At 42.6% G+C, this 24,283-nt stretch overlaps 1 protein-coding gene across 5 annotated transcripts; it reads right to left on the reverse strand.

Moving 5' to 3' along the window:
- Positions 1 to 69: 69 nt before the first annotated feature.
- phc3a (polyhomeotic homolog 3a) lies at positions 70 to 24,075 on the reverse strand. 5 transcript variants are annotated; one of them, XM_088614310.1, is made up of 15 exons: positions 23,929 to 24,075; positions 18,984 to 19,158; positions 17,590 to 17,748; positions 16,778 to 16,855; positions 14,272 to 14,436; positions 13,014 to 13,103; positions 11,796 to 12,042; positions 10,425 to 11,314; positions 9,841 to 10,006; positions 9,567 to 9,676; positions 8,302 to 8,452; positions 7,712 to 7,826; positions 6,041 to 6,179; positions 5,257 to 5,500; positions 70 to 5,029 (listed from the first exon to the last, which is right to left on the reverse strand). In XM_088614310.1, the coding sequence occupies exons 2-15, from the start codon at positions 19,107 to 19,109 to the stop codon at positions 4,875 to 4,877; spliced, it is 2,835 nt and encodes a 944-aa protein (XP_088470436.1). In that variant the 5' UTR covers positions 19,110 to 19,158; positions 23,929 to 24,075; the 3' UTR covers positions 70 to 4,874. The 5 variants fall into 5 exon arrangements, with proteins under 5 accessions (XP_088470436.1, XP_088470410.1, XP_088470419.1 ...); XM_088614284.1 differs by having other exon boundaries at positions 9,426 to 9,676; XM_088614293.1 differs by having other exon boundaries at positions 9,426 to 9,676; positions 23,933 to 24,045.
- Positions 24,076 to 24,283: the final 208 nt, after the last annotated feature.

The following is a 24,283-nucleotide window of genomic DNA, read 5'->3' on the forward strand; positions in this document are numbered from 1 at the left end:
TATACAATTTGCATTCAAGAACTGATCAAGTAAAGTATCCTTAAAAACAATGAAGGCACACAGCATGCAGAAAGTGTATCAGTCTATTTAATTGTTTGAAGCTCACAGTTACTTCGGAGAGCACTAATGCTTTATAAATTGCAGTATAAATACAATTTCAAACTTTCTTTCTTTTATTACATTCAACCCCCAGTGGGAAGATTAATGTACTACACAACAAAATGTTCAGTTAGAATAAACATGTGCAAAATACACAGAGGTGCAAACTTACAAGCAGGTTAATTGAGCAATAAGGTGCCTTACTAAAAGGGAAACTGACCAGCATTTGTTTTCTAGAGAGAGCCTTGGCCATAAGCGGTTTTAAAATGGGCCATTGGCAGGTTCTTACAACGGTATATTAAATGGATGCTTATAAGTTTCTTAATGACACAATTGTATAGAAAGGATATGGAGGGGCACTCATTTTGTTAGGAAAATATACTACTGTCAGTTCTAAAATGCTGACCTGAGCATCTCATCGATTTTATAAACTCTAGAAAGCTGTTTGGTTTCCCTTTAAGATCAGCAGGATCTAAAGACAGAATTGAAAAACAGTGCAACTGTCGGAGGGCAACACACGTTCGGTACAGAGGGCAAAGCGAAAAGAATTCCTTCCAGGTCCAATGCTGAAAGTGAATTGCGAGATGAGCCGTGTCTGTATTTTCTTCACCTTCACTTCAACTTTCCTGGCACAAAAAACATTTTGTGCAAGGTGTTTGCAACAAAGTATTATCTACCACTTCCCATCTTTGAGTCCATGAACTTCCATTGCTTCAACCTATATCAAAAACATCCTACATCTTTTCCTGGCATTTTTTTTTATTTTGCTATTTTATATTTTAGAGCTGACACGTGTATTTCCCCAGCTTTCCCAACTAAGACCAGGACAATCTATCCCAGCTGTCAATATTGCACACAGTCCATTAGATTCTGACCACACGAATTCTAACTTGAACTCTCCTTCTTGCACACAGACATGCAACAGTGATTCTGTTTTTTCTTAGCCTATGTAGGTCCATCATAGGCTTTAGATAATAAGAAGAGATTACCTTAAGTTTTCATTTCATATCAGCTAGGAGTGACATCTTTCTAAAAATATACGTCAATGACCGAGTTAGAACCCTTTCAGAGTTTCTGTCGTCTTTGAAAGAAAATGTTCATGCCATTGCAAGACAAGACAAAGCGTATTTTAAAAGGTTTATAATGGACAGAGATTGAATGCAAGTCTTTACAAGATGATAAGTTAGCATATTAAGCATCTGACTACTACAGAATAACATTGTGAAGTTGGTTTTAAATTATAGTTTTAAAAAATCCTTCAGACTTTCTAATCAGTTTTCCTTCATACATTGTAATGGAAAGTCTAGATCCTGATCATGATCCAAATGATTCCATTCAAGGACACTGAGAACATAACACAAGAAAAGTAGAAACAAGAAGAGGCCTTCAGCCCATATACTGTACAACCTTTAAAGACAAAAAATCTGTAACATTTTGTCTTGATGCATGCTAGAAACGTTTGTGCGCCACATCTGTAGAAGCCCTACTGCGTAATGACTCAGACTGATCTGTTTACATTTGCTCTGGTGATACGGGGAAAAAATGCTTTTATTTTCATTCATGAACTATCTGAAACTGCTTCATGTACTTCCTGACAACAGTATGTCATGCTAGTTTGTGAAGTAGGTTAATGTTGCCTTAGTACGATTTCCCAATGTTTTCAGAACTAGCTTGTAAGCGATACTTAATTCTTTGGCATTTATAAAAATTTGCTTTGTCAAAGTCTTTGAAAAATGCAAGGTCTGTGGCAGAACGCACATCATGTTCTTTTAACACTGTATAGCACAGTGGAGATAACATTCTCTTTTATTTTGAAAGGGCAGGACAGATGTTGAATCTACTTTGCTGTTCTGCAGAGCTTTCTTCTCAGTGTGTAATAAAGCCTACAGTGATAAACCTCAACATGCATCCTCTCACACACACGGGTATCCTCTGGCCTCTCTTGAAACAATGAAAAGTTAAACTTAGGCTCAGGCCTATACTACCATACTTGCAAATCACAAACTCCAGATTTGTTGTCTTTGCTTCAAAGAAAAAAAAAAGAGAGCAATGGCCAATCAGTCTTTAGGAATATTGAAAGTTGGCACCTTTATCATTGAAGTGACCATTCTCTCCGTAAGTAAAGTTGTATGTGTTTATTCCTGGTTTGCAGGGGAAGGCTTGTGCCTTACAGGATTCTGTTGGGTTTTTTTTTCTTTGGCACAAAAGCAAGAAGTTTCTGAGTTAATATTGTTTCTTTCAACTTCTTTTTACTATATAGTGCAAAAGGAAACAAAAGCATATTAATCACCTTATTCAGTTTAATCCTTTTTACCAATTAAATTGGTTTTTATCGTACTGTCAGCATAGTTTTAAAAAATAACTTTTTTTTCCTAAACTTTAAATGTTAAAAAATCCCTTGTTTTTTTTTACAGGAATACAGCTTAAAATAGAATATTTAACACTGGTTGTTGGCAGTATGAACCATTTTAGGACACTAAGGTTTTCTGTTCAACACAACGCAAGGAAAAGCTGGTTTGCACATGACCTATACCCATTTTTCTCAAAGCACATGAGCCTATTGTGCAAGAATGTTTGGCTTTACTAAATGTCTAACAATTTTATTTGGCTTGGCTCTGGCGTTTAAAGAACTAGTGTGGCTATTTGCCAACCCACTTTATGTTCTTCAGCTATTTGAACCTTCTAGAACATATACTATTATTGGGTTACAAAGCTTCAGTCATGCAAATGTGTAATGTATTAAACATGCTATAGATGCTCATTCCTGGATTCTAGTGCTATACGGTCTTTCAAGGGTGGACTGAAATGAAGCACTATTTGAAATGTTGCAAAAGCATGGAACTGTAGCAGCAGTAGCTCACCTCATTTTACTTTACTCTGGTGGATATTTTGATGGTGTCCCTGTATGGCATTCACATGCAGCAAGATAAGTTTAAAGCACCTTGCTTTCTTTGATGGGATATTCCTATGTGAAAACAGAAGTAATTCACCTTCTCTACTGATATAAAACTCAATATGTAAGTGACGGTATAGGTAATTATGACTGTTGGCATGGGCATTTAATACTGCTTATGAAAATTCAAATAGTTTGGGAAGGAAGAACTATCACATTCAAAGGACCTAAAAATGTTTCACTATATTTTTCTTCCCCGTTGAACTAATTAGCCTGCCTTATAGCTCAGCAGCAGTTTCTAAGTTTTATCAGCTAAACCCAATCATTATGAACTAATGAATTTATCCAGAATTCTTGTTTCTCTTTTGAATTACAATTTATACTTTTTTAAACAGATACTTAGCAATTAAGGGTGGAATTCTGAATTTTTACATTTCCTAAAAATATTTTTGAGGAAATACAGTATAAAATGCAACTAAGTTTAAACGGAACTAATTTCTGTCTTCTTAAAAAGAAACCAGCAAATTTAGAAGTCCTTTGTTAATTTTTTTTTTTTACATTCAAACACTGTCAGATTCATATATCTAGTAAAAAAATAATAACTGCAACAGAATATGCAGGAGGACTCTTTCTTACTTTTTGCTTATATCCTGGTACAACCAAGAAGCTCAAATAGACAACACTTCCTTGCACAGTCACTCGACACTCAAAATATACAAGTGACTGTGGGCCAAAAAAATCTTCCTCTGTGTTTGTTTTAGTATAAATTACATATCTGTCATATGAGCAACCTCTACTTAGTATTTTTTAAATATATGCACACTTTGTAAAGAACTGTGCGTTTAAAATGACAGCTTTGAATATATTAACTCACTTTTTGTTCTTTTGGACTTCAGTGCTGAGAAAGCATATAGCACAGTATATTGCATTGAAAGCAAATGAGCTATTGTTTAACACAGTGTTACATTGTTGAACCTGTGGCAGGACAGACAGCATTTGTATTAATGAAGTGGCCAAGTGCAGCTTGTCACGATTAATCAAGCACTAGTAGCTTCATAATAATGTGGACACTTGTGGCCTGCATTGCGTCCAAGATGAATGAAAAGCTTTTGTGCGGGCAAGAGCAGCAGCGTTAAACTACATTCCAATACTGCCCGTCAATGGAGAAAACATATTTTCCTCCACTTGGTCTTTCGGTGAAAGCCTTATCCTTGACTCCCAAAACCGTGAGTTGTTCAAATTTATAATCCCCAAAAAAATGTAGTTAAGGCAAATAAAGCTACAGGTCTCGCAAATAAAACTAGAACAGGGGGAGGCCTCAGCATAGCAGAAACCTATTCACTGGCTTTAAATATCGTTAATACTCTCTGCTGGCATGTATATTGGATCTGATCCCCTCATTTCTATACTGTATGTACCATTGATGGAGATCAAAGAACACAATAGAGCTTGGCTTACAGTTTCACTACTGTACATCATGAATTATCATTCACCATTTGATATAACTAATAACGGACTGTGATTTCCTCTGGACCCCTGTATACTGTTAACACGGTTCACGACGTTATTACATTGTGGTGAATTTGGCAAAAACTGGATCATTAGGTGCTTACGTACTTTTTGTGCATGACAACAAACGCTTTCTTTGACTCCTCGCTCAACTCGGAAACGACTGAAATTCAAGATGTCCGACACACCCTGCAGGGCTGGGGCACGCCTGTCTGTCCCCTAGCAGAAACGAGAGGTTCGGAGCGCAGGGGGGCTGGAGCTCGAGTACCGGCGACGGGGAATGTGTAGCATCTCTGCAGAGATGAGCGCTGGGTCTGTGGCGGAGCTGGGCGGCGGGGCGCCTGCAGGCGACCCGTCACTGCCGCCCCCCTCTTCAGGCCTCCTTCAGGGAGTTAATACGGGCACAGATCTTGAGGGCAGGCCCCAGTTTTATGTTCATGGCGCTCATGAGGTGGTCCTCCGTGAGCAGCAGCAGCGCTTGTCCGTCTATCTCCTGAGAGCGGAACTCCTCCGCAATGTCCTGACACCCTGCGGAGAGGAGACAGGCGCGTGACACACAGAGACCACTGCAGACAGCGCTGCGTTCAAAATGTCATTCCCCGGGAAAAAGCAGCCCGAGGGGGAGATGCCGAGGACCAGAGCGCAGGATGCTCTTCTTTTCAACACTGCGGTCGGGGAACAGGAAGCCTGTCCTTCAGGCCCCGTACCCTAGAATCACTACGGGGAGGCTCCAGTCCTGCACTTCATTTGAATACCTGGTAAAGTGTATATGAAGGCCCAGACGTCGTCGACGGTCCACAGCGTGGGGTCGGCCTGGGCTGCGGGCAGGCTCTCCGCCGCGTCCGAAGGCTCCCTCATGCGCACGTCCCGCTCCCGCTCCCGCTCCCGCTCGCTCTGGCGCCGCAGCCTCGTCGTCATGGGGACGGGGGGCTCCTCCTCGCGGGGGGACTGGCTGGCGCCCCGCTGGACCTCCTCTGTGTTGTTATACGGCACCGGCAGCTGGCGGAGGGAAGAGAGAGCTCAAGGGGGCAAACTCGCAGAGACGTGAGGCCCGTATAAGCGCGGCCCTGAGGGACATCCACAGCCTTTCACCTTCATCACAATCCCCTAACTTCAGGCCTGGGTGTGAGTATGGCCAGCATTACTTTGGTGTTGATATGACCAACAAATGAGTATAAGTCTAGTGTTGTGTATTTTTTTCATTAAAGAACAGGTAGCGGTTCAATACAAGAGGTAGAAAACGATATAAAGCCTTTAAAAGCCATAACACACGAAGAGTCATAATCGTGTCGATAACCTGGAGGGAAGTGACTAGTTTTTGATTGGATACTTATTAAGTAAAGTGAGAGGCTTGTCATTTGTAAGTACTTTATTAATGAGTCTATTAGCGTCAACAACTGCTTGTTATGTACTTATGAAGCGTGATTTGCGCCACCTAGAAAGCAGCATTCCCCATGAATTTAAGTCTTTGTCAAGGGATACAAGGCAAGAAAGGATGTGTCGGGCCCTGTTCCTTCCCTCGCCCCCCGGGTCTCTGACCTGGCGGAGGAAATGCTCCCTGGATCCCCCCTCAACCCCGCTGGGGCGCCGACCACGTCTTCCGTCCGGCTTCCGGGCCCAGCGGCCCACCTTGTCGGCCTTCATCATGCTGACCCGTTTCGTGCAGCTGACGTTGAACCTGAGGCAGGGGAAGACCAGGCGGAGTGCACTTCCTGAGGAGCTGCACCGTGCTGTGATTCATTTCTCCCCCCCCCAGGGTGGGCCCCGGCGCGCCCTCCAATACTGACTGACATTGATTCATACTGAAAAACCGTAACCGTCAAACTCTGAATTCTGAACTGAACTGAAATGCAGCTCCCTTGCATTCATCTGGAGGCTAGCTGTAAATGATTCAGGAGGAGATGCTTCACCGTGGCAGTCAAACTGCAAATAGCCTAATTCGTTTAGACTTCAGCTCAGACACCAGCCTAAAAAATGTTTTGAGCCAGTCGTATTTTATACCCGGCCAAGGTGTTGACAGTATCACACAGTCCACACTGCTGAGACACTTGAGTCTGCTCTGTGGTTAGCTCTGCTCCCACCACAGAAGGAAGGAAGAACCTCCTGAGTGTCTTGCTTAGCACATAGATACTCTGCAGGCTTGTCCCGTGACCTGCGGTGTACTCTGTGTACTCTGTGTGGATATTCGTCATCACAAGTAAAAAAAACAAAACAATTAAATTAAAGTCTTTCTGATCTTTAGTGAACGTCAGCTCAATTGATTTAAGAAGTGATATGTTATACGGCGTGAATGTGGACGGAGACTTCCGTTTTTGAAGCATGGAAGGGTACGAGAGAATGCAGGTTCTTCTGAAATTGTTTCTTAGGAAAGTCGAAGGCTATGCTTCAGAATGACATTCCTGACAAGCTAGTGGTGTGATTGCTATAATTCTTTACTTTACTACTGTAAGTAGTTGCAACCACATTTCATGGTGTAATCACACTCCAAGAACAAACGCTAAATGAATCCAGATGAATTACATTCCACAATTATTTTATAAGGATTAAAACTATCAAAATATATAATTCAATCTCTGGTAACCACTATGTGTTAATTTATCAAAAGACAGTGACTCCTGTTTCATATATAAAGTATATATAAATCATTTATTTTATATATATATATATGTTTGTTTTAATCAATCACATTTTATTTCCCTTTTGATATTAGCAAGCAGCACAAAAGGCTTGGAAATCTGTAAATATTTTGAACTTTCAGTACCTTAGAAAGGAGTTTAATTTATTGGACTTAAATTGGGTAGATTACAGGTACAAAGAAACACTTAAAAATAAGAGAATTTCTGAGTTTTTAGACATGCACAGGAATAACTGAGATCTAAATGGAAAAATGCATGACATTTTGAGTTCTAAAAGCTTTGTATGTCTGTGGCCTGTTGCCTGTTGCCAACGTTGTATGGTATAACTACAGTCATCAGCGATCTTTCAGTATTAGTAGATGATAACGGTTATTCATATACCAGGTATATACAGAATATATGTAGCACATACATATCCTGTCCATAATTGTATGATTGTTACACCACTTTGAAAGAGGCATCAATTTCATTATGATTCCTGACTCTTTTAGCATGTAGGAGGAGGAAAAAAAATATTTCTCTTCAAATGAGCAAAATTGAACATTCATATATTAAAAATGAGGAGGTCATTTACCTTTTGGCACATGACATTGAGCAGAACCTCTTTGACCTGAGGAACTTGTGAGCGTACCCCCTCTTCCCACAGAATTCGCACTTCAGCACCTCTGTCGCAGCTTCCTCCACGCCGTCTGTAAGGAAAAGTGACAAGCTGCAGTGCTTCAGTGTTTCAGATTGAGAGGACAAACTCTCAGAGATACTTGCCACCGTGATGGTTGGGCTTAACCGCTGAAGAGTATTCTGGGAACCACAGAGCCATCTCTCCACAGCTCTGTGCTTTACCCGAGCAACTAAAGAACGTCATTGCCTGTGAAATATTTACCAGAATATTTCTGAGAACTATGAAACCCAAACAAAGCTGTTTTTGCGTCACACATTCTTAAAATCTAAACTGTTCTTGGCTGCAAACAAGATGCAACGTGTCTCTGAAAAAGAGGAGTCCCGCTGAGCTTTGTCGTTGACCAAAAACAAAACACTGTAGTGTTTGTTCTGTGGAAGACAGAGATCTACAGGAGGCCTTCATGACATTCCTCTTCCGGTGGGCGGCGTCTTTTAAAATCAAGACGAGGGCGCTCGCCCTGGCTCCGGCAGAGCTCGGCTGCTCACCCTCGGCAGTCATGTCGTCCATGTCGGTGTCGCTGGAGTTCTCAGGCTGCTCGGGCTCCAGCAGGGCCTCCGGCTGCCCCCCGTTCGATTTCAGCACCTGGGCCTCGGGCTGCTTCACCTGCTGCTGCACCATCAGGGAGGAGCGGCTGACCTGCAGCACAAGACAGCCGACGGGGCGTGAAGCTCACGGCCAGATCTGTTGCCACCGAAGACGAGGCGGGGATACTGTACTTCAGGGGCACGTGCTACTCGGGAACTTTTACCGCAGCACAGTAGAAAGTGTCCTCACTAGTGGTATCACTGTGTAGCACAGCAAGACTACCATGCACGACAGAGGTGCATTACGAAGGGTTGTGGCAATGGCACAGAGGATTATAGGATGTGATTTCCCATCAATCGGTGGGATCCACACCCTCCGCTGTCGCAACAAAGTCCAGTCCATCATTCAGGATCCCAGCCTTCCCGGCCACAAACTGTTCTCTCCCAGCGGTACCACACCTTTAAAGCACGGACCACTAGGCTGAAGGGCAGCTTATACCCTACTGCAGTACGCATCCTCCACAGCTAACTGCGACGCCTCAGACTCGATGCACGTCTCCACTATGCCAGACTTTTCTAAGGTCTACCATGTTTTTTTTTCTTTCACCAATACAAATTTATTGTTCTGGTTGGATTCTTTCTTGTGTGGTATTGTACTATCTATGTTGTCCGTTGTACTGTGTCATCTGCTGTTTCGTAAGAGATCAGCGCAAATAAGAATTCCAATGTACATGTACATACGTCAAAACACTCCTCTCTTTGAGCCATTAATGCGTCAGAATTTGAAACCATCCACCTCCGTGTTTAAAGAGCACTTGGTGTGAAGCATGTTCTGAGAATACCGAGCTCTTTGGTATAAAAATGTGGACCGTGTCAATGAATATGAACCATGGAAATCAAGGGCTGGTACAAGAAAAACACTTCTGTCAATAGTGAAAGTTCACGTATAATGCCTTCTCTGACATCTACGGCCCTCCTTCAGCTCCTAGTTAAAGGGGTGTCATGCCATCGGACACCCTGGGCTGCACTAACACCCCTCAGAGGCAGTGACTCTGTAGTTCGGCAGCTTCCTCTTGTGGACATACCGGGAACGGCTCCAGCCCCTCCTGGATGACGAAGCCCTCAATGAGGTGCGTGAGGATGTGGGGTTTAACGATCGCCTGCGGGGGCTTGCTGTCAGGAACCCCCGGGAGGCTTGCTTGGGGGGGCTTGCTGGTACTTCTTACCACAGCTGGCAGGAGGGGAGGGGGGGAGCTGTTGACGTAAGTGGGATCCGCAGAAGATCTGATCACGGAGGCGTTGCCAGTTGACGTTACACAGGGCAGGTTAGTAACAGCTGTAGGTGAGAGCACATGAATGTCATTGCACTGCTCTGAGACTTAGGAAAGGGAACCTTCTGAGTTCCAATAGCTTATATTGTATTATATCTTTGGTTACACACAATATAGATCAGGCAAAAACACATCTTTTGTTACAAAGTGCAGAAGTTTAAATAGATACCTGAGCAGTTCTCTGAATGCATGGACATGTCTTCGCAGTGCCTCTCGGGAATAGCAGGCGGCGACAAAGCAGGGGGAGTGGGAGTCCTATCCCTTAGTGAACAGGATAATCCGTCTTCTCTCATTTCCTCTGCACACATCCCCTCCATCTCATATACCTGCTGCACCTGGCCCCCCACCCAACACAATACACAAAGCGTGAACACACACAACAGCACGTCCAGGAAAGAGATTGTCCAGGACCTACCAACTGTAGTCTTCAATTCATCACCACGGATGTTACTGTTTGTTGGGTGCTGCTTTACCATGTTTACAATTCACTGACTTTGGGAAATTACAATAATGGTCAGCTGAAGCCCCCAAGTTTTAAAGATGTGCCTTTTCTTGATCTTTTTCGTGAACAAACGTTTATTCATTTAAAATTTCCTGGTACAAAAAAAGCAATAACACAACCAAACAACGTTTCCGCACCCTCCCCTCCCCTCCCTCCCTCCAAGCACCTTGGTACAGGAATTAAAAGGCAGGGGGAGACAGGGTGTGGGGTGTGTGAGGAACATGTGTGACACAGAAACCCAAAGACCTCACCACTGGGGTCTCCACCGGCGCGGCCGGCTGGACCTGGAGGTCGACAGCGACGGTCTGTGGAGGGGGCAGCGTCTGGAAAGGCATCTGGACCAAGGCCTCAGCCACGGGCAGCTCTTCTTCAGACAGCAGCATTGGCGCCGCGGGCAGCACCTCAGACTGCACCGCCAGAGCCTGGACCGACGGCAGGGGCAGAGGCTGCAGCGAGGTGGGAGAGGAGTGGGGCAGCTCCGGGGGGCCAGACGGAGGAGGAGGAGGAGCTGGAGGAGATGACAGGGGCCCGGCGGCTGCCTGAGGTGGGGGGGAGTGCTGAGGGGGCTGAGGGGTAGGTACAGGTACCACCGCAGACTGAGGCAGGGAGTCAATCGACGCAAGCGAGGAAGACAAAGGAGACAGGTGGGAGGACAAACTGGAAGGAACCTGGGCGGAGCTGAGAGGCGGTGGCTGAGCTGGGCCCAGCTGCATGGGGGCGGAGACCAGGGCTTGAGCCTGGGTCCCGACCAGTGCCTGGGGCTGGATAATGATGGTCGGGGAATGGCTGGTGGGGGAATGCGTGGGCGGAGGGGAGACGACCACTGTCGGCTGAGCGGCAGGTTGTGACTGCTCGGGAGAGGGAGCCGGGGGGGCGGCGGCGGAGGAGATGGAGGTGCAGTGCTGCGATTGGACGGAAACCAGGTTGGGGGGCGGGGCCACCTGTGGCTGAACGGACAGGCAGTGCTGGGAGGGGGGCGGAGTCTCTTGCGTCGTGACTTGGAGCGCGATTGGCTGGACCTGCCTGTGAGGAGCAACTGGCTGCTGCTGTATAATGAGCTGGTGGTGCGCCCCCTTGTGTCCGGCTGGGCAATGCAGCTGGTGCTTCATCAGAGCGTGAGGCTGTACTGGAGGGAATGGTGCTGCAAAAGTCCCCATGGACAATACTCAGACACGCACAGGTCAAATCAGCTCTAGCCTGCAGTCTTAAGGAGACATTCATTTCTCCAAAATTTATTCTACAACTGTGGCATTAGCTTTTGCAGTTGATAGTTAACTAATAGTTAACAATACACCAAACTATTTCCCATTGGCCTTTTCTAGATCTGTTGCTGGCCAATTCACACAATTCACATATTTGCTGTTACCCTAAATCCCTGTGATGTCATTGGTCAGAAACAAACATTGGCAAAGACATTTCCAGCGAGGACAACATCAGCTTCAGTATCAAATACTGTTTTGTTTTCAGACCATGTTATCATTTGGTAGCCAATTATCACCCTAATACATAGATATTAAAAACACCTTATGCTGCAGGAAGCTGAGAGGAACGTTTGAGGTCATATCAGGTAAGCCAACTTCTGTTTGACGAAATCATATTCCTGTATTTTGCATTAAACTTACCTGGGGCTATAAGCTGATGCGCAGAGGGCAGACGGGAGACAGGAGTGTTTCGGGGTTCGGCTCCAGGGCTGTCCCCTTTCTTCCCCCCGTCCCCCTGGGCTTCGGGCTGCTGAGTGGACTTCAGGGGACATAGGGACATCTTGGGGTGTGTGGGTGTCAGAGGTTGTCCTTGAGCGGTAGCCTTGAGTGGCACAGTCTGTGTAGAGGGCAGAGCGCTGGGTGGGGCCCTCAGCGTCAGGCTCTGGACCTTGGCAAGAACAGGACCAGGAGTCAGGCAGGGCTTTCAGAGGAAGTGCCTTTAAATTGACCTCGGATCTGGTTTCCTGTTGTGTTGCATCAAAGCCCTCAGATTAACATCATCACTCTGAAACGTTTTTAAAAGCTCAAAGAAAGCTGCAGGATCTCGGTTTTTCGAAGTCACTCAGTCTGGTTTGGGCGAGGTTACAAAATTAAAAATACAGTTCAAAATAGAAATGGGATGTGTTAGAAACCTTTTGGTTCATTTAGCATCAATCGCTTTGGTAAGTAAATGTTTTTTTTTAATAAAACAGTTTTTCACATGTCATTATTTTGTTCAACTTCTCTTCTCTCAAGTTTTGTTTTCATGTGTGTTTATCCTATGTTACCCTGAAAATGTTAACTGTGAGGTGTCCTAATGATCTAAACCAAGTAGGCTCAGCTTCAGTCCTGGAGAGCTGGTGTACCTGCAGGGCTTCACTATCTAAAGGCTTCATTACACATTTCCTCTGCTCTTTATTGTTTTAATTGGACGAACGTGTTAACATCTCCGCTAACAGCGCTTCAGTTACTGCTAAAACCTAGACACTGCAGTGTTACCACCTTTATAACCTGATCTTCTCAGATCTCAGCAGCTCAGAAAAGCTGGGACTGGTCAGTACTAGAATAGAAGACTTTTAGGGGTAGTAATGTTGCTGATTTCAGTGATGAATGAAATGGGTCTCCTCCTAGACGTAAAATGCTTTGGGATCCTTAGGATTAAACTTGCTTTAGAAATGAAGGTCCTTATTTATATCATTACAAAGCTCGCAGACACATCAGCTTTCAGGATTAAGGTTGGACCATCTGATTTAAACCGCAGGTAGTTCAGGGAACAGCACACCCTACCTCGTGTCTATAGGGAAATCAGCTAAGTCTGGGTGTAAAACAGCCTCAGAAATGCCCCCCCTGCCCCCAGCCCCGCACCTGGAATCAGCTCACCTGGGTGGAAGCAGACGGGGAGGATGCTGAAGAAACAACAGGCAGCTCAGACTGCACAGCTGCAACAGTGGCAGTGGGGGTGAGAATGAGCTATGAGAGAGAAACCACAGAGAGAGGGGGAGAGATGCTGGAGGATGTCAGTGGAAAAAAAGGCAGTCTTCTGGTAAGTAGGGAGCCATTTCCATTTTTAATACCTTGTTTACTTTTTTTAAAGGACATGAACTTTGAAAACATAAAAAATGTTTGGATGGAGGTATAAAAGGTATAGTATGTTCTCAATGCACTGTTCTGATATCGCGACTCATTTCTAATGATTATTAAATAACGAAAAAACAGAAAACCTAACCAGTTTTACCACGCATACCATGCAAGCTTTAGATTCTGACTTCACTAAAGCTCCTTTTTAATGCACCATAGGGGACAGTCCTCATTTCATATGTGGCTAAGCTAATATTTAGAGCAGGTCTAATGATTTTTCCAGTTATTTTTATTTTAGTATTCCATTTTGGATAGTCTCAACAGAAAACGTAAAACATTGCATATTTTTTTACAATACTTTAACAGCGATTTTGTGTTTGTAATTGTTAGCGTCATGGCAAAGAAATGTAAAAGTCCATTTCATGTACATTGTATTAATTTAAGTGATTAATGTTTTCATTTTTTAAAGAAAAAGCGTGTGCAGTCTTGAAAAACAACAGGAATAAATTTCAGAGTGGCAACGTTTCTATAATGCAGTGGCATTTAGTAAAGCAAATGTCACACTGTGAATTTGCTTTGAAACGCAAAGGCCAAGCTCTTAGTATTAACAAAAAAAGACAGACATTAAAAAACAAGAACATTAAGACTTGTTTTAGGAGAAGAAAGAAGACACAACATTTCGGCTGTGGAGCCTTCATTGGGTGTGCACACCCGAAGAAGGCTCCACAGCCGAATCGTTGTGTTTTCTTTCTTCTCTTTTCAGCATGGAATAAACTTATTACTTGTTCCTTTGCAGCCTACGCATGCTGATGCAGCTACCCACCTGAAAGACTTGCATTATGCCTATTGCTGCGATAGCATGAGGTAACTAAACTATCAAACGCATCATGACTAGTCATAAAGGTTTTGGGTAATATCATCCATTTTTACAGCTCAATAGTTCTTCATTTAAAAAATAGAACAAATAAACTACTAATAAAATACACATTTATTTTGAAATGGTTACTTTCCTGTACAGAGGAAGATGGCTATAGAGCTGTATGTACCCTGACCTCCTTACCATCTGAGCACGCAGGTACATCTGAGCCTGGCTGGTGGAGAGGGTGGGCGAGCTGTTACCCAGCAGCATGGCCTGCTGGGAGATTGCGCCACCTGCAGCGGTGGAGCTGGAGCTCTGAGTGCGACTGATGATCTGGGCTGTCACTGGAGAGGAGGGCAGGTTGATCTGTCAGGGGAAAGACACCGAGAGTTGGGGGGGTGAGCTTAGGGAAGTATGCTCCAAATTTCCTTAAGGGATCTTTATCTCTGGGCCACCTCATGGCTTCCAGTACCATGTTGTTATTGTGACAGCACTGTGCCGAGCTGGAGAGTGCCGCGTCTGCACGACAGGCTTTGGAATCCACTTGCTGGTGAAGAGCTGGGATGCACTGTGCAAGCAGACAGAAGATGGATGAAACAGTGAAAGCCCAGTGCATGTCCCTAGCACAGGAAAGACACGGCAGGGCTGAGCAGAACAGGAAAGCTGTGCAGCCCTGCAGGTCTGGTTGGTTGCTGTGGAGGCGTAGCAACTATAAGACAGACAGGGATCCGGCTGGCCATGCATTTCCGTCTAGAGATTGAGATCGGGCAGTTGGACTGAAGGAATACTAGGTAGTGTGAGGAGCACTTCCCTAAACTAGTAGGAAGCTCAATGGTAGTGCATCTGACTGTGGACCTGTTGTTGTTGTTGAGATAACTACCTGTCAAGTGGGTGCAGGTGGCATGGACAGCTGCCCCAAACAAGTTCTCACGACACTCTTTGCCTGGATGTAAGAGTTATGGTTAAAAGTGTAATGCTAAAAATAGCCAGGAATGCCCTGGGAATCAAATTTGTGCACTATCATCAAATACTAGGATGCAAGGGACTGAGGGAAAGCAAGCTTGTTGTATAAAAAGCACAGAGGAAGGGTGTCTCTGAGGTGATAGGAGGTTGGGAATTTATTTTTATACACTTCAACAGTCCACAAATATATTCACAAGTTAAACTGTAAAAGCAACATTCATACAGTACATCTTAAACATGTTACATTACATTTTAGGACTTCATTTGACAGCTGTGAACAGAGATATTTTCTCTTAGGTGATCTGTGGAAGCAGTCAAAACCTAAGTGCCTGTGATTGTGATTTTAATAACTCCTATTGCAATATGTACTGATCCTGTAACTGTTTTGATCATGTTAGAACAACAACATGACATACAAAGTAGATGATTAAAACAACAAAGCTTTTGAGAGTATTTTTAGAACTTATAGACTGTATTGTTAACATAACTACAGTATATAGAAAAGGTCAAAATTGGATAGCTCTGCCGGTAGCACATTAGGATTCACACAGTCTTCCACTCAGTTCAGCACAAAAACAGCACTTCAGCGTGCAGATTGACTTTGACAAGCACACTCATTTCTAAACTGTTGGGGATTTTTCTGAATACAATTATATTTGTCAGAATTAAGAAATGAGACTCATGGTGTTAACAAAACAGCAAGAAATACAGAATATCAAATGTACTAAAGAGAAACACCAAGCATATTCAACCCTCAATCGTACCAGCAAGACTTTTACGTTTCAGAACTATACTTTGCACTGAGTACCCAGAACACAATTATTACTGTGAAAATGATTTTAGTGTCATCCACTTGCTGCTTGATTCATAGTTTATGATTGCAATTCTAAAGTATTAAAACAATTCACTAGTACTAAAATACTTAAGATATTTTTAGTTTCTCATTTCTTTGTGCTACTTTTTATTCAAAAATTTTACTAGCTATTTCATATGCTCTGACTTGATATGTATTTTTTAAATATAATTTATTATCGCAGTGTTTTACTTGTTCCTAAAAGTCACTATGAACAGATTGTATCATTCAGCAAAAAGAGATATGAAGCACCCTCTTTCAGGAGATTCTGAAGTCACATGGTTTAATCAAATGAATACAACAACGCAGAAATGGCAAAAACAAAGATACACATTGACTTAATTTTTCCTTAGTATCCATCCATTCATAATTATGTTAAATGTTTATTAAATGTTTGTCATTAAAGTGAATAGAACTCACAGTACTTGTAAAAAAAGATGTCCTCTAAAATTTAATATAATAAAAACCAGACATGTTCTCACAGTAGGTGAGAAACTGAAGGTACTGCAGTTATTTCAAAGAAGCAACATCTCTAGTCATTAGAAATTAAAGTTAGGTTTCAGGCAACTGAAGCTTTCGAAAGAAATCACTCTGCCTGATTTTAACCTCAAGGCAACAGAAAAAAAAACTACAATCTTCACTCCAACATTTTCCAAAAGGCAGGGTCAGGTCATCAATAAAACCTGAAAATTATATTAGAATGCTATTTATGGTAACTCACCTTCAAATCATCCATTTTGTTTGAAAAGAAGAGAGCTAATTGTGAGGCCCACAGGCTAGCAGTAAGCGGGGCAGAGGGCTCGTGCTGTCAGTTGCTAGTGTGAAAGCCCCAGAGCATCTCTGTCATGTGAGCAGAAAGACCATCAGTGACGGTGCAGCTACTGTACCTACCGAGGTCTGTGAGACATTCGACTGCTGTGACACACTGCCGTTGGGGGATGAGGACTGCCTGCCTCCTGTCAGCGTCGCCTGGAAGTGAAACGAAGTGAGAAGTCAGAGGGCACCGGCCTAGCCTGTGACTGGAGACACACAGACGCACGCACACGCGCACACCCACACAGTCTGCCCTTTCAAAACGAGCTACACTGGAGGTGGGGCCCAAAGAAATGCACTGAAAGGGGACTTGGAGAGAATTGACTGTTTGATGTGGGATGCAGCAAACTGTGTGTGTGTGACAAACCAACAGCACTGCTCTGCTGACTGTTACCCTTGACCACTTTGCTACGAGTCATGGCCATTAAACACATGCTGCAAGCCACGTCTGAGCATTGGGGAAAATTTTTTTCACCCATTTCACTTTATTACTCTGTGGCGATGATGTGTCAAAAGATATGAAAGTAAGTGTTGATGGACACATGAGCAGTAGCAGAGGCAAGCATGTGACGAGCATATGCAAATTAGAAAGGCAGGCAGAGTGTGATTAATTGTGAATGTCTACAGGCTTTCTGCATAAGGCTTAATGGTTAGAAATGGTAAGTGGCTATATGGAATGATGTAAAAATCACTCTTGCATTACTGATTCTATTGAATTGAGGCCAAAATCTTGATAGGTGTTCTGTTTTCATCTGGGCACAAATCAAGATGGAAGATGGAAGGTGGTGATACCTCCCACACGCTACTTCCCGAGTTTCACTGTGATGTAAAGATGGTCAGTGGGAGGGAGGGAGGGCTGGGGGTGGGGGGGTTCCGGAACGTTCCCCCACCTGCTGGACTGTGGCCAGACTCTGGAGCTGGGTGCTGCTCAGGTGCTGCTGTTGCAGGGCAGCCGTCTGAAGCATGAGGTGCTGCTGTTGAGCTGCGTACATCTGCTGCAGGTACTGCGCAGCCATGCTCTGTGGCCGGTGGATGGCCTGCTGGATCACCTGTGGGAGTGAGAGCAACACCAGCTACAGCACGGCAGTCACACGCACCCCAGACGACTGTGTGGAGGAGCCCCTTCCACTGGTGTGTCTGAACGGCACCCAACCAGGCACTGAGAAATGACCTTATCCCCCTGGGGCACTGTGCTGAGAAGAGCAAACTACCAGGGGCCTGAGCATTTCTCTAACAACCGAGCTCTTACAGAACCGGAGGAAAACAATAGCCTCTTCCAAGTGTGGGAGCTCTGTGCTGAATTGAATAAATTCATCCCCTTTTCTGAAAGTACTGATGCTGCTTGTAATGGATTAATGAAATCGGACACTGAGGTTCCGGGAGGTGCAAAACCTTCGTTGTCACCTCACCACTGTGTCAAGGGCTTGTTTTCTTCTCTTGCTTTCCGCCTGCCAGCAGACAGGTCCCTCTGCGGTGCTGTACACCGATCGTGGAAGACCTTTCCCTTCCCTCCCGTCTGGGCTCTGCCCGATCTGGCGAATTTGAATTACCGAATGGATCCTCAATTGCTTAATCGACCCATTGCAGAAAGGCTAGGAGAGTCAAGGTTGCCTACACAGTATATGTCTGCCTGGGGTCAGTGTTTTGACACACATCTCAGAGAGGCCCCTCTCAACAGCCCAAGTATAACTGTCCATCCAGCAGCTGATCAAGTGTCCTGATGTCTGCACAACTGTCCACTGTACACAACACGCACCAACATCTCCTCTTTCCTGTTAAAGATGTGTTCATATTTTATAGTTTGCAGCTCTGTAGCTTTTAGGATAATTGATCAGATCCCAATTGGATCAAAACAGATCCGAAAACACGTTTTAAGTAGTGTGAACAGGGTTCAGAACTTAGGAATGTTTTGATCTCTCTTAAATTCACCAGATCAGGCTTTATGTTTGATGCATTGTACAATTGGACATCCTGCAAGGAGGGTATAAGATCCGAGGTTGTTTTTTTCTTATTTTCAAGTAATCCTATTTTCTACGAACGAAACGCCTGGTGTGTGTTTAAGCCAGCGTCGGCCCTGTTCGTATACAGAAAGGAAAGGGGGGGTCAGATTAGTTCGAGATCAAAATAGTGAATTGGGGGCGAACCCAAAGATGTGTTCTGAGCTGTACAGGGAATGATGGGCCTCGCCGTTTGACACGTCAGGTGAACATTAGGTCTCCTGCCATCTTCTAAACTGCTTCTCCGGGGGGAGCGTGCCGGCGCGGGATCGCGAGGGGAGAGTTACCTGCACAGCCTGTCTGTCGGTGGGGGCGCTGTACAGAGGTGGCGGGGGGGCCTGGGTGCGGGACGACGGCGAACTGGCAGTCGTGGTAGCAGGGGCAGAGGTGGTAGTGCTCGTCTCGTTCTCCATCTTACTTCAGCTCCTCCGTGTGCCCTCCTAGGTGAATTGTCTTGAGAAGCTGCAGGTACAGAGACGGTGAAGTGAGAGCAGCAAAGCGGTATGCAACCCTGGTCCTGGAGAGCGACAAGGAGCGCCGTGGGGTTGTTGGTTTTTTTTCCCCAGTGCCTTAGGAAATAAAAATTAAAAATATTGGCTCAATTGTTCAGCCTCACTTGACAAAATGAATTTATTTCTGGTAATAAGATAGGACCGTGGCACTCTACAAATAGGCGTCCAAAGTGCAGCTGGTGTTCCTCTTTCAATTAAAAAAAAATCTACTTGGTGAATCAAATACTGTTTTCAGCGTTCAGCCTCTGGCACCGTCTCGTGTTAACCAAACACCCAGGTCATTGGCTTACTGCGCTGCGATTCAGGCGTGTGCGATAATTAAAATGTATTTTCAATCATTATCTACTGTATTGATAATGTGCAATGATTCCAATGTAGATGATCGCTTAAACGTTTTACAAGCATGAGCACTGTGCTGATGAAGACGCCAATAAAAACAGGATACCAGGGATGTGATAGGTGATGGAAAGAGATACGAGTTCTGTACTTCTTTAATGTATATCCAACACACCCTGCTCTGATCAACTCGTTATCTGTTTTCTACCGCCTGACGTGTCCGCCATGTCAGTTCATTTCCTCGGGGCTTACAGAGCAGAGGAGTCGTCAGCCCTGACACGGTGTGTCAGTTTGACACACCACCGTCAGCCAGACAGAAAACCCCTCAGCGGAGGAAGGAAAAAATAAACCTTTGTGTTAATATGTCACAAAGAGTCACCAGTCTATGTATCTCAGAGCGGTCCCTCCACTTTCATCTTCAAATCCTCGTGTTTGCTCGTGATAGCGTGTATGAATTCATGCTGAGAAACAATCTCAGTTGAAAAACAGATGAATTACCTTGAAGCGCATTTTCATTTTTTAAAGAAAATGCGCTAAAGTTCCACAATAAAGGCGGCTGGGGAAGAGTGTAGCCTTTTAATGCAGTGATCATTCCCATACATAAGTTATCATTTACGCGGATATGGAGGAAAGTGTTTACTTTTTAAAACAAATTTGTTTCAGATGTCAGAATAATACCACGGTATAAAACGAGTTGGCAAGTGACTCATGAAAACAATAAACATTTTCAATTTTATTCTTTTTGCACATAATCAGTCCTCTGAGAACTCTAGAAATGGTATCTGGTGCCTCTGAAGACTGATAAAATGTACCCTTGCAGAATAGGGTAAATAGCGACAAGAGATAATAAATCGTCAAAATCTAGCTCAAGGCTATGAGAACTTATTACAGTTGAATACCCAGTTAAACCTTTTTCTTCAAAGGATTTAGCAGTGTATCGAGTCTTTGAACACGTATGGACTTTGATAACCTTGATTTACTTATCAACTAAAATGTCAAGAACGACTAAGTTGAGAGTGATCCAAATGAACTAAACGTATATTTTCTAATTTCGTGCTGCACAATATGCATGATTCCTGTTGTCTCTATAGAAAATCTAAGATTTATCACTAATTGCTCATCTTATTTTAAAACTCTTTTTTTAATGAAGCTTGTTTTTAAGTGACAAAGGAATGCGATTTCGTGCAGTACATCCATACTGTACGTTATTATCCTAATAAGATCCGCTTTTCCGAGTCAGTGACGTATATAGAAATTAAGCAGTTATAACCATAACGAATATCAGGATGTTTCAGTAATTTTTGTCACTTGGATACAATTGTTAATGTTTGTGTTTTGATATTTACGTTAAAGCAGATAAAAGGAAAATAAGAAATGCATTATTTCATTGTGTGGCATAAACATTTGTAAAACGTGAATTTATGTCATTTAGAACTTAAAAAGGGTTACCTGTTTTCTGAAAAACAGATATTAAAATCTCTTAATGTTTCTGTATTCATAACACACATTTTAAAACTTAATAATCTATTAAGACACGAAACATTCAAAAGAGCGCCTTGAACGTGAGTTCTTTGGAGTTCCTTCACTTAAAATGACCATTGACGTTTCATTTTAAAATATTGGCATTTTACTTATTCTTATACTAATACTTATGGAATTTTAACGCAATCATGTAAATCTCCAAACGCAATGAATCAATGCAAGATTTGATCTGAATCGCACAGATAAAAGGAGAAGCACTGAATCCTTAATCGGTCTAGGGTGACAGGTTTGAAATTACTATAGGAGCGCGGTTTCAGATCGTAACAAAGCTGCAATTTGCAAGTGCTGTTCACATTTTACACTCCCGTTTGTTATGTCTGTCTCTGTAGGCCATTTATTGTAATTCTGTAGATCACAGTACTGCCTGTGCCTTCAGTTCATGGAACATTCACAGGCCTCATATGTTTTTTTTATGGAATCGTCGTAGAATGCTTTGAGAATCTCTCGGTATCATAGGCTACTTTTGTTGGCAGGCCCCTAAAAATAATTAAAATTACACTCATCAAAGAACCAAAGACGTTTTGGTTGTTAGAATTCTTAACAGCCAGAGTGGTATTTGATCTTTGAAAAGAATCGTTTTATTTTATCCAAAGACTGAAACATTCCGGATCATAACACAAGTATGCGGTATTGTCGCTGCCCTCACCAGCAACCTTTACGGCTGGAAGTTATAATATATTTATATAACAAGAAAAGAACTTTGCAAACTGTAGCAGATGTACTCGTGAATGTAAAATGTATCTGTTAACGTTTCAAATTTATGGGGTTAATACATAAAACTAAATCTATTATCTAAACTAAATCTACTTCTTCACTATCTTTTCATGGAGTTCTCAAAACACAGCTACAGCTAAGACAGATCAGTTCTAGTTACCATTTTCTCCTAGGTTTGCACAACATTCGGCCATAAGAAATTTAAAATATGTGAATGTTTTAAAATAATCAATACAAAAATGTGCAAGAAGCAAAAAACAAGCGACCCTTTTCGGACGAAACCAACTACTTTTGGAAAAGGGCAATTCATGAAAAATAATAAACTACAGATGAAAATTAAAACATTACTCATGCATGTAATTTTCTTAATAATCACTGAAAAAACGTTTTATTCTTCATGGAATATACAATATAATTAAAATGTTGTATTACAAGTCTAATTAAGTATATGCAGGAAAACAGTTAATTTTTGTCTCGTATTTCTCAGTATAATTTGGGGTTTCATCATTAATATTAACTTTGCTGACTGGAGAAAATAAAACCCGAAAATGAACTTTTATGCTATTGCTTTTTGCCTCCTTAAAAGAAGACAAGACAAAAACAAGGCCTACATCATCCAGACATTCATACATTACGCTAAATCACTTTTTTTTAAAACGTAATCTCTGATTAACAGAACACATCAGCAATTAAATAAAATTCCACTCAATTAAAATCCATTGACTGATACTCAGTTCTGAAGTCTTTTGAGTCTTTTATCTCCTGCAGGCTTGATTCAATCTCCATACTGTACAACATGGAGTTAGTTATTAAACTCTGTCCAAAAAAAGCCTAACTATGGATACAATTATTCTCTCCATTGTTTAAATTGTATCTGACTGAATACCATTTTAATCATTCTAATTGCATTGTCACATTTGCGTTCAAAAACCATCTTATCTTTGATGACCTGATCATTTCGCACTTCGCTTATACTCAGTCGTTGGTATTTACAATGAAATAATTCAATATAAAGTTACGTATTCTTTTCTTTTAATGAACACACGTTTGGAGATGGACAGATTAATTAGAAGTACACATCAAATAAATAATACAACACCTTTTAATAATCACAGACGGCACTTAAAACGGTATTTTTAGACCTAAAAATAAGTGTAGCAAAACCGGTTCATCTATATTTGACAACACTTATTGACAGACACACACAAACCAAGTTAATAGTTATGCTATTTATAAATGAGACTTCCGCGCTGTCATTTTAAAGACAACATTAAAGACATAGTACAGATGGTACAAGACAGCAGTTCCCAGAGTTATACAGAATAAAGGTTAACAGCCTGAAAAAACAAATCTGAAACATATGGTAGTTAGACCTCGACTCTAGATTAAGAAAACACTCCGTATTAGTCATGCGTCTTTTATATGAATATCAATCAACCAATCACTTAAGTGATTACCGTAACCCGAATGTGTCAAAAGCCGATAAAAAAACCGCAAAATAATGCACAACACCATAAGCTTCCCAAAAGCAAACGAAATACTTAGCTATACTGTGTGTTGTTCTGGAAACAATAGCGATATAATACCATCGACCGGAAAAATAACACGATACAGAATAGATCTAAAAACGGTAAATAAAACAGAAAACGACCACCTCACAGAAAAGGAAAAGTCGTCCGCCTTTACAAACTCCCATTTTTAATGTCAAACATTGACATATTACAATGGACACAGACCGCTTCTCCAAAATCTCCACACACAAAAAAAGCTCCTAAAACACGCACAGCTTTAGTAGTAGGAATTACTTTATTATTTTTTGAAGCTTTGATTTCCATCTTACTATAAGGGCGTAAGTGAGGCGGATTGCTCTGTTTACTAGCATATATAGGCATCTCGTTCACTTACTGCTACTCTAATGAACATGTCAACTGAAGGTGCAATCGCGGCTGTTTCTCAAAGAAATACGCAGGTATGCCGTAAACAGCGTTTTCCTCTTTTCATATCCATTCACATACTACAGTTATAAGCTACAGAAAGAGAATTATTTGTCATTGCATAACCGTTCCTCTTCAAACGGCTACGCATCTCATACATGCACGAATTTAAGTTGTTCTCGTAATCTATTTACCTGCCTGGAATTAACATTAGGCATAACCCATCTCGAAGTGACCGTACCACAGATTCAGACTGCTACAGTCCCAGTCATGTCTTAATGCGTCAATGCTCCCTAAAATGGAGATAAAAACAAAAAGCTACGTACAGACAGAAAGGAAAAATAGATACAGCACCACTTGCAGTGTAGGAGGACCTTACACAACCAGACACTTTTCAGATTTCTTTTGTGAAGTCTTTACTGTATTTACAGAACAGGCGTGCAGAACACCTTTCTCCTTCTCTCCCTCTCTTTCTCTCTTTCCTTCCCTCTCTCTACCCAGCTCTCTCGCTCTCTCTGCCTCATGTATTGACAGTTAATACCCGACAGT

This window comes from Lepisosteus platostomus, chromosome 2 (genome assembly GCF_059453375.1).
Source record: "Lepisosteus platostomus isolate fLepPlt1 chromosome 2, fLepPlt1.hap1, whole genome shotgun sequence".
NCBI lineage: Eukaryota > Metazoa > Chordata > Actinopteri > Semionotiformes > Lepisosteidae > Lepisosteus > Lepisosteus platostomus.